The 10,892-nt window shown below is 47.9% G+C and overlaps 1 protein-coding gene across 1 annotated transcript; it reads right to left on the bottom strand.

Moving 5' to 3' along the window:
- Positions 1–1,436: 1,436 nt before the first annotated feature.
- Clec19a (C-type lectin domain containing 19A) lies at positions 1,437–7,052 on the bottom strand. Its single transcript, XM_021202635.1, has 4 exons — positions 6,835–7,052; positions 4,444–4,525; positions 2,732–2,858; positions 1,437–1,591 (listed from the first exon to the last, which is right to left on the bottom strand). The coding sequence occupies exons 1-4, from the start codon at positions 7,050–7,052 to the stop codon at positions 1,437–1,439; spliced, it is 582 nt and encodes a 193-aa protein (XP_021058294.1).
- Positions 7,053–10,892: the final 3,840 nt, after the last annotated feature.

Raw genomic sequence — 10,892 nt, forward strand, 5'->3', positions numbered from 1 at the left:
CTCCCCAGGAGCTGAAGAGATGGTGCAGCTCAGACTACAGTGCAAGTCTAGGTCCTAGAGAAAAGGGGATGTGCTTGATTGTTCTGGAAACTAACCCCTGAGATTGTGTTCTGGCGTGGCCCAGCCCTTAGCACACACCTTGAGTTCCTCTAGCTGGACTATAGAAACACCCTTAGTACACACCTTTAACCCCAAGCAGTGAAAGAAAAGTTAGTTTGTAGAAGGAAGCACCTATGCTTGAAAGCTATGTCTAATTGAGTGTCATAAAAAGTGACAAATCAGAGAAAGATATGCCAGACTAGGATATGCCCAACTCTCATGAGAGGAGAGGGGAAAGGGAAGCTACTCAAGGGAGAGAGAGAGACAGTGGAGGAGGAGACAGCGCAGCACAGGATACAGTAGAGTTCCTGGAGACAGTGCAGTGGAGTTGAGAGGGAGAGTGGAGCAGCCCAGAGAGGGAGAAGGAGGCAGTGTTACCGGGGAGTTTTACAGAAACAGACTGAAGAGAGAACAAGCTAGACACTGGTAAAGACAGAATGAGCAAGAGAACGAGGAGGAGCCAGATTAGGAATTATCACTAGAGTTGGTCTGAGGTGAAGCAGAGCATTCAGAGGCTGAGAGAAAAGCTGATTGAATCATTCTGCTGGGAGAGGAACTGGAGCCAGAACAGCTGGGTTGAACCAGCCATCCAGAGCTCAGAAAGAACTAGAAAGGGCAAGGTTATTCAGCAGCAAGTCTCAGAGGCTGAAAACATTCTAGGCCTAGATTAGATTGCATGGAAGCTTAGAAACTGCCAAAACAAGGCCTAGGTTAGCAAATTGAGGCAGTAAGGCTCAGTGATGACAATTTCTTCAGGCAAATAAAAGTTAGTTTTACAATAACTAGTTTGGGCTTTTGAAACCCCAAGCCTAGTGACACACTTCCTTCAACAAGGCCATCCCTAGTCCAACAAGGTCACACCTTTTAATCCCTCTCAAGTATTGCTACTTCCTAATGACTACGCATGTGTGTGTGTGTATGTGTGTGTGTGTGTGTGTGTGTGGGCACAGGGGGAGCAGTTTAGAACTGAATTCATTTCTCTGCCTTCCTGGACACTTTGCAGTTTATCTCTACTCTTCTGAACAGAGCCAAAGCTCACACCCTCTGGCCAAAAGCTTAATTTTCATTACCCAGAGCTCCACAGAGGGTCTCAACTTCCACTCCACTCTGCCAAAGTGGACACATATTAGGGCTAGCCAGTCAACCTGTGTCAAAGTGGCCACTTCAAGCACAAGCTGGAGACTGAGCTAAGGATGGTGACATTCAGTTCAGTCCAGGACACCGGAACCTGTGTGAGCTGGCTGCTGTCTCCTGGCTGCATGGCCGAGGAACCGTTACGGTAAGCTTGTTGAGACTCTCTGCCCGCAGGACCTCCTTCTATGTGTGCTTACATTTACTCAGCATGAGCTCTGCTCTAGACACTGCTGCCGGACATCTTGGTGCTGAGTCCGTGCCAGGGAGATAGGAGTGCGCCAGCGAATGCTCAGAGATGGGATCTTGCAGACAAAGGGGAACTTCCTGTGGCAGGTGTTATCATTCCAGGACCACAGTGCTGGGAACAGAAGAAGCAGAGATTCTGGGTGTAGATCCATCTACTGCAGTAAAAGCCACTGCATCACCACTCTGCAGTAAGAGTCCTCTCCAGCAGGCCTAACTGCTGATGCCTGCTGAGACAGCTCCTCTATCTTTGTCTCTCATAAAGCTGGGTTTGATCTGCCACTAGTCTGGGAAGGGTAAACTTCACTTACAGACTGCCCCAGCTCTGTTTGCTGGACTGCAGGACGGCCAACAGGATAAATCCCCTACTTTTATCTCCCACCATTTCTTATGAGGAGGAAAAGGGATACAGAAGAGCAGGGAGATGCTTGGCGCTGGGATTCTGTGCATGTTTCAAACCTAGCTCTATTTCTTGCCTGCTCTGTGACCTTGAAGAAGTGGATCCTGGATTCACCTTGGGCTCCAGAACTGATAGAGCATAGATCATGAATCCAGACAATGGCTGACATCCCAAGCCTATTCTCCTGTCACTGTGCTGTGCCAGTTGTCCCTCAGTTATCTCAGTAGCCTTTTACACAGGGGTGAACAGTAAGACCATTTCCCAGGAAACAGACTCTCAGGGTGAATTACTCCCTGCAAAGACATAGCTACAAAGCAACGGGGCTGGAACTCCATCCCAGGAGTGCCCACACCTCTGTGCTTCTCCAGGCACAACTGTGTCCTAACATTCAGAAGACAGCCTGGGATGGGGGCTTCCATTTTAGTGCAGTGGTGACCTGGTCCAGGAGACTGTCTCTTAGTGCAAAGATTTTTTAAAAAGGAGAGGGGGATATATGCTATGCACATCAAATAACTAAGTAGAATCTCTGCTGCCCTTTCTAATTCTCTATGCTTTTTCATCCATTTACAGCCTGATTGTCAGTGAACCATTAAAGATCTTTTAAAACGTCACTACCCTAAGACAGTGTCCCAGTTCCAGGGAACCTGATGCTCTCCGAGGTGCTGAAAATGGGCCACTTCTTAATTCTCACTGTGCCCCACCTTTCCCCCCAGTGCCTCTCCATGTTCCTTATCGCCTCCCTATCTCTCACGGTGACCCCATTTCTCATTGTGTCCCCCATACTTCAGGGTGCTTCCCTATTCCTCATGGGCCTCTCCAGCATGTCTGCGAGAGTCCAGGTCCCAGGATACCCACCGCTACTGTGCCAGTACACATCTGCACAGTCTTCTTCTGAATCTGTATGAATGCCATTACCAGACTGGCTGTCCCAGTAACTGTAGTCATAAGGGGAGCCATCAGTCCATTCAAACTGCCCTTCCTGGGGTCCATTCAGAAGTATGGAAGTAGAGAGGAAGACCAGGTACTGGGTCATCTCCAGCGTAGAGACAGCATTAGAGACTTCTTGCATCAAAGCCCTTACTTGTAATGTCTACCACGGCTGCCAGCACTGCTGTTCTCAGGCACTCTGTTTGACCCTTAACATATGAACTTTGCTTACGTTGTTCTCACCTTCCCGCACTGCAGGCAACATCACCCTCAGAAACTGGCACGTAGATGAGTTGGCCCAGATTCCTCAGTGTTGGTACTCAAACCCAGGTTGACCTGAGTCCAGTACCCAACACCCAACTACTATCCTTTCTCAGTGGGTAGGACCTACTCTCGCTCACTTCCTTTCCATTTGAATGGCCCTGTTTTCTTTCCTGGTCTGCAACTCCTCTGTCTGAATAGGAGGAGTCCTGCTGGAAATCTGGTTTGTGCTGCAGTGAATGTGGAAAGGACAGTGCCAGCAGCTGTGTGAGCAGGAGTCAGGCCTCTTATTCTGTAGGTCTTTAGAAAAGTGGCTCTTGAAGCACGGATGGTTCTGAAGTTCTTTCTATACAGTGACAAAGCAGGGGTGGGCTGGGTGGGACTCCCAGTTTCCGCTCTACCTACCTTCCTTGATCTGTGACTTGGGCACATTGCTCACCTGAGCCTCAGTCCCTCATCAATACAACAGAGTGAATATCCCAGAGAAGTTTGAGGATTGAATATGCGCCTAGTAGCACAGAGCCTAGTGCACAGTGCCTGACCCCAAATAGAAATGGAAAAGAGCCCCTTCTCTGTCTTGTTTGTTAAGGTTATTAAACCATAATAAACACTCTTTAAATTACAATTTAATGTAGATCTAACTTAATTTTTATTTATTTTTATTGGTTAGGATGATTTTAATTGAAAGAGTTTCTGAGTCTCTGGGACATTCTCTGTACTATAGTTGAAGTTGAGCAAGAGTATCAGATGCACACCTTAGCAGCACACAGTGGCTCCTTTGGTAGCTTTCCATACAATTCTATCCCCAATGCCCTTTAGAAGTCCTTGCTAGAGGACGGAACTGGGACAGAGGGGAGGGACTGGATAACAGTGACACTAATTCTAATGCTGCTACTTTAAATGGCAATATTCATTTTATCCCAAGTACTGGGATGGAACCCAGGGCCTCTCATGAGACAGGAAGCCTGAGTTCAGGGCCTTCCTCGGTAAAGAATGAGTTCAGAGTCAGCCCAGGCAACCGCGAGAGACTTCACCTCAAAAGAAACAGTAGAGTGGGCTAGGCATGTGACTCAGTGGCAGAGCTCATATACTGTGGGCTGAGCCCTGGGTTCAGTGATGTTGGAGGGGAAAGTCCCTCACATCTCTAACCACATTTTTGATTTGGAGAATCTGAGTGATAACAAAGGCTCTGTCTGGTTGCCCTGTGTTCCCGTTTCATCCACTTCCGTGGCTAACTGAGGCAGATCAACCCCACACCCATTTTCACCACAGCTAGTGTCTGTGACCTGGGTCCATAATTGTGATCTGGCATTGTTCCATGGAAGTGGATTTTTGGGTGGAGTTTCTCCATGGGATCTATGTTTCCCTCACCTCTCCTGCCTATGGTTATGAGGGCCCATCAGGATGCCAGCCTGGATGTCAGGAACACAGCTGTTCATCAGGACATACACAAAGATTCTCCTCCCAGCTGTGGATGTAGGAAACACATCAGCCATTAACATCACCCCTTTCTGTAGTGTGGAGCCTAAAGCAAGCTCATTAATGTTTCCAGACTAAGTGTAAAGAGAACAGGATGTAACTCTGCTTTCTTTTTCTGTTCTCTTAAGATTTCAGCCAATTAACTAACTTATGTGCTTATTTGTGTGTGCCTGCCTGAGTGTGTGCACACCTGTGTGCATGTGTGGACGCTAGAGGAGAGTACCAGGAGTCCTCCACTATCACTCTCTGCCTTATTCCTCTGGGAGTCTAACCATGAACCCAGGCCTTGCGCTCTCTTGGCTGGAAGCCAGAAAGCCCCAGCAGCCATTGTGTTTCGCCATTCTTGGAACTTGGGTTACAGGCATTTACACGCTAGGGTGCCTGGCTTGTTATATAGATGGTCTGAGCTCCAGTCCTCCAAAGTATGAAGCGAATGCTGTTAGCAACTGAGCCATCTCTCTAGTCCTTCCACCATGCTTGATTAGGTCAACCCTAAGTGGCCATCCGTGCTGGCTCAGAGAAAGACTCAGCACAACACTTACTGCCACTTCAGAAACACGGCAGATGATGTGGGGCACAGTGAGGATAAAAAGAACAGGGAGAGGCCACACATTGTGTTGAGCATGCTGAATGATTTAAAGATTTCTGGTACCTGCTTTTGTTCTTTCTCCAAAATCCACCCTATACTGCCAGTCCTTACCCACCTACCTTCCTTTTTCCTAATCCTTTTTTTTTTTTTTAAATATAGCGTCACTAAAATATTTTTCTTTTCTTTTCTTTTCTTTTTTTTTTTTTCTGGGAAATTCCTCTTTAGGCTTGAGCTTACTTGGTCTCCTCAGTGTCTTCTTGCCATGCTTGATTGAAAACGAATATCAACAAAGAAACCAGTGAGGGGGCCCTGGTATTTGGTCACTGTCTAAAACAATGAAGACATAGAGATGAAGGGACCAACGGACAGAGAGGTGGGTGAATGGATGGAAGGAAGCAGGAATAGATACACAAATGGATAATGTATAAAGGATGGATGATGGATGGGTAAAAAAAATAGAGGAGTATAGAGAAGGATAGAGGAATAGATCAATACAGTAAAACAGATACAGGGGCTACGTGCACTTGATCACACTATTACTGTGTGTCATGTTATACAGTCATGAATTCATTTCATCCTCATAGCAAGCTGGATTTGGAGCAGACATGACTGGCTTCATTCCTGTGAGATGATTTCATCTTACTGCTGTAAATATTATAACCTAGGAAGACATATTTCTTTTCCCAGTCCTCTTTGCAGCTAACACCACCAAAGAACCAAACTGAAATACCTGGCTGGAAGGTGCAACTTTGGGGAGTATCTGGAAACATTTTCCCCCAGGCTGGTAAAAGGAAGAAAATGTGTGGACAAGGCTCCACTCTCCACCTGTCTCTTCCTGCTCAGAAACTTTCCTGAGGAGAGTCAGGGTAACTGCTCACCATAAGAGTGGCTCGCCCAGGGCCTTGATATCAGTGAGCCCAGAAAAAGCCCTCCAGAGAAGTCAGGAGATCAGAGGATCTGAAGGCCAACAGACAAGTTGCAGCACAGGTCACTCAGTTGCCCATACAGCCAGGTGGACAGAACCCCTTGACATGTGCTTCCCGTCATGGATAAGAGGTGAATGCCAGCATGTCAGGGACGTCATTGTGTACCAGTACCAGACCTGGACCAAAGGTCTATCAGCTCCCGTGAGCACATTCCAAGTGCACTTAGCAAGGGCTGCCACCCATGGAAGTGTCCACCGTGGAGTGTATCATACCTGGAGTGGAGTCAAAGGAGTTGTTCTTGCCTTCCACCTTGTTGAGGAAAGGTCTCTCTTGTTTCTGCTCTGCTGCTAACTCGAGGGAGCCAACCCGAAAGCTTCCAGGCAGTTCTGCCTCTACCTACCTTCTCACTCATAGCCGTACCGGGATTACAGATGAGCATCAGTTATAGATGTATGCTTGCATAGCTGCTGCTTTTACCATCTTCCTGGCTCACCCATTCCTATTCCACACATGTTTATTAGGTCAGCTGTGACACCGGGCCAAGAGCTCTGATACCCTGCAGAGCACGGCACAAAATTGGCAACTGTAAAGATGATTCTCCCAGTATGCTCTTCACTACCACTGCTAAGTTATTTGCCCTCTATTTCACCCAGGATAACTTCAATGAGAAATTGTGCTGGGTAAAAAGTAGCTTTGATGATCTGAGCCAGATACCAGTTGGGGACACCAGACTCCAATCCTTTTTCCAAGGGGCACTTGGTTAAGCCACAGAGGACTGAGCCCACTTGTGAATGGAGGCCAGCTTGGTAGACTTCCTACCGGCAGCAAACTGAGAGCAGTGTAGGTCGATCCCAGTCCAAGTCTTGTTGATTGGGATGAATCTGTAGCAGTGACCTTTGAACTCTGTCCAGAACAGAGGACACAGCAGGGACATCCGGGGTACCTCTGATAAGGTTGGGGATAGAGAAAAAACAGAGATAGAGGTGGTCATCATGTTGTCTTTGTGGTTTACTACATAGTTTTGAGAGTAAAACACATCCATTATGATCAACAGCCTGTGCCTGAAGTCTAAACTATATGCACATCTCAGGACTACATAGGGAGACCCTATTTCAATCAATCAAGTAAAAAAAAGATCTATTTGAATTATTTATGCACTGTGTATGTGTATATGCTGGGTATGCAGGTGTCTCATGCATGCAGGTGCCCAGTGAGCCACAAGAGGGCACTGGCTACCCTGGTGCTGAAGTCACAGGTGGTTGTGAGCCACTATGTTGGTGCTGGGTTTTCTCTTAACTGCTGAGCCATCTCTGTAGCCCGCATTAAGATAGTTTTAAATAGCTCTTGGATGGCCCCTAAGTAGCCTTCCTAGAGTTTAATTATTGCCTTATTTTTAGATAATTAGATTTTATAAAAACCTACTATGAATAATACCGAGACAACAGTTTCATGCAACAAGCCTTGTCAGTGTTTCTGGCGGTTTTCTGAGGAGTGACTTTGATACAATTTCCAAATTGTCTCCTGAAAGCAGTTTCCCCTCCCACAGTCATGTCTGAGGGGAGCCATCTCATCTGTCCTGGCTAGCACTGACTGCTGTCATTTCCTTGGGAATCTTTGCAAACTGTATAAGCAAGAAATGGTCCCTTGTTTTGATTTGTAATTCGGAGGATGCCCAGCAAGGGTGTGCACTTCCTGACAAGCTAGAACCAAGACTTTGTATCTTTTGCCTGTTTCCCTGCTGAGCTGAGGGTTGGTTGTTAGTTATGAAAAGCAACACCCTGAAAACAGCAACAAAAACTAACCCCAGCACCCCACGTTTGAGATGATAAAGTTCTCTCAATCCTTGGCTCCTTTGGAAGCTTCTTGAGGATGCTGTTCTTAGAAGCAGGACTCACGACGGCTGAAGGGAAGGGCAGGCAACTGAGAACCTTTCAGTCTCTACGTTGGAGACTCATGTAGTAAGCCGCGGGTCCTGGGGGGCACATAGGTGTAAGACTCTAACAAGCCTTAGCTTACCAGAGGACCCCACCCACCCACCCACCGAGTGAACGACACAGAGCTGGGGATCGATGCAAAAGCAAGAGGAACTTATTGTTCCAGCATGCTGGGTTGTCATCCTGCATCTGAAGGAGAGGCGGCCACTGTGAGCAGACCATTCTTCCAGGTTTGTTTGTTTGTTTGCTTGTTTTTCTTTTCTGAGACAAGGTTTCTCTGTATAGCTCCGGCTGTCCTGTAACTCACTTTGTAGACCAGGCTAGCCTCGAACTCAGAAATCCACCTGCCTCTGCCTCCCGAGTGCTGGGATTAAAGACGTGCGCCACCCGGCTCATTCTTCAAGTTTTTATACAGTTTTCAGAGCAGCAGCCATTAGTCACGATGTGGTTGGTGGGACAGTGTGACTTTTAAACTGATTGATCTTTAGGGAATGAGGTGGCAAAGACTTCCCTGTCTGTAGGTGGTCAATGGTCTATCCACCCTGCGGAATGTGTCTACATGCTCTGGGCTTCCCCCACCTGCAGGTGGCTGATGGTTGGTCCCCCCTCCCCCCAGTCTGAGGAATGTAATTAGCCTCTCCCTTGGGAAAGGGAGAGGTGCCTAAGTGCTCTGTGACCTTTCTCTTCCAGGAGAGGAGGGGTCTGGCAGAATTTTCTTCATAGGTACTGCAGTGTCAGCTTTGTGTCTGATCTGTTGTGAGTCGTGGGCATGTTTTCTTCTTCCTCAGGTGTCCACCTGGCAGACACCTAGAGTCTCTTTGTAACCACCCAGAGGTACAGAATCTTTGACTTCAAGTCACCATAGCTGGCTGACTCCAGAACCATAACGTAGTGAACAGGGGCTGGGGAGATGGACCAGTGGACACAGTGCTTGCTGTGCAACCATGAGGACCCGAGTTCAGATCCCTAGCAGTCACAGAAAAGGCTCAGCTTGGTGGCACAGGTCCAGTGTGCTGGTGAGTGTGTGTGTGTGTGTGTGTGTGTGTGTGTGTGTGTGTGGTGTGTATGTGTGTGGGGGTAGGTAGAGACGTAGAATCCTCGGGATCCTTGGGATTTTGGGGGCTTGCTCACCAGTCAACCTAGCTGAATAGGTAAAGCTTCTGTTTTAGTGAGGAACCCTGACTTAAAAAGTAAGGTGGAGACACTTACCTTGGTGGCATATCCCTCTATTCCCCACACTCAGGAGGCAGAGGCAGGTGGGCAGGTGAATCTCTTATGAGTTCAAGGATGGTCTGGTTTACATAGAGTTCTGGGCTAGCCAGGGCTACATAGTGAGAAGGCTTTGTCAACAAAACAAAAGAGGAAGTAGAGAACACAGACAGACAGACAGACAGATAGACAGACAGACAGACACAGGCAGACACAGGGAGAGAACACAGTGGACAACATTCATAGAACATTTATTTGTGTGCGTATGTAGGTGCACATCCATGCTGGGCTATTGGCCCGGGAGTCCTAGGGATGCTTTTGTCTCTGCCTCTGCAGTGCTGGGATTACAAATATAGACACTAGGTCTGTTTGCTTAAATGTGGTTCTGTTAGGATTGAACTCAGGGCCTCATGCTTTCAAGGAGATCATTTACAGCCTGAGCCATCTCCCCAGCCCCCTCGGAGCATTTATGATGTGCCAAACAGACTGAGAGAAACAGAGGCATCAGTTTCAAGGTCTGCCTGCTAGAAGGTGGTAGAGACCTCCTGACCACAGAGAATTCCTTTGTATATCACATGCTGCTTCCTGGTGGGAGATCAGCACGCTGAGGAGGGCTCATGGCAGGCCCTTGGAGCTTTAATCCATCTGGCTTCATCTCTTGCCTGTTCTCAGACACCTAATCAGACCTCTGTGGGCTTGCCTCTTGCCTTGATCTAATCAGACCTCTGTGGGCTTGCCTCTTGCCTTGACTCAGGCCAATTCCTACTTCTCTTCTAGTCTCAACTGCAAGGTGGCTTTGGGTGCATCAGATGTGCATCTCTGGTAGGTGCTTCTGCTCCCTGACTTCACTGCACCCAGGATTCTTGTTCAGGCTCGTTCTTCCTAGCTGCTGTGATCACTCCTCTTCTCCTGAGCTCACAGAGTGTATATGGGGCTTGGATCTTACACTTTTATTTTAATTATGGGGAAGGGTTTACATGCATTTGCCTGCAGAGAACAGTACCAGGCACTGGATCCCCTGGAGCTGGAGTCATAGGCAGTTGTGAACCACCTGATGTATTGCTGAAGTGGGAACTGAACTTGGGTCCTCTGAAAAACCCTAAGCTCAACCCTGAGCCATCTCTGTAGTCCAGGTTTTGAATGAAATACAGCCATGTAAGGATGTATTCAAATAGCACTGAATGTTTGCTGAAGTTGCCAGATCTGAATTTTCCAGATTGTTCTGCACTATCATGTGATTGATGAGCAACAAGGTATAGCCTGGACTCTCACTGGCAACACCCAAGGCTTGGGGTGCAGAAAACACATCTTAGCAAACATGGGTGATTGAGAATGTGTGAAATCTTGGAACTGCTCATCTGTAAGTAGAAAGATGAAACCTGTAGAGGAACCACTCTTCCTCCCTCCTCCCTCCTCCTTCATTCCTCCCTCCCTCTCACCCCTTCTTCCCTCCCTCCTCCTATCCCTCCTGCCTCCCCTCGTCCCTCCACTTCTCCTTCTATCCTTCTTCCTTCCATCCCTCCCTCCATCCTCCCTCCACTTCTCCTTCCATCCTTCCTCCTTTCATCCCTCCTCCCTCCCTCCTCCCTCCCTCCCCCTTCTCTTTTATTCCTCCCTCCCTCTTATCCCTTCCTCCCTCCCTCTTCCTTTCATCCCTCCTTCCTCCCCCTCCTCCCTCCTCCCTCCCTCCC

The sequence above is a fragment of the Mus pahari genome, chromosome 1 (assembly GCF_900095145.1).
Source record: "Mus pahari chromosome 1, PAHARI_EIJ_v1.1, whole genome shotgun sequence".
Lineage (NCBI taxonomy): Eukaryota > Metazoa > Chordata > Mammalia > Rodentia > Muridae > Mus > Mus pahari.

Bases quoted from the DNA above. Each gene is read 5' to 3' on its own strand.
- Clec19a (XM_021202635.1), bottom strand. From the start codon at position 7,052: ATGATGACCACCTCTATCTCTGTTTTTTCTCTATCCCCAACCTTATCA. The intron at 4,526-6,834 runs GTCCTCTGTGGC...CACAGCTGGGAG, and splicing joins TCCATTCACAAGTGGGCTCA to GAGAATCTTTGTGTATGTCC. The intron at 2,859-4,443 runs CAGGAGAGGTGA...CTGAATGGACCC, and splicing joins TGGGCCCTCATAACCATAGG to CAGGAAGGGCAGTTTGAATG.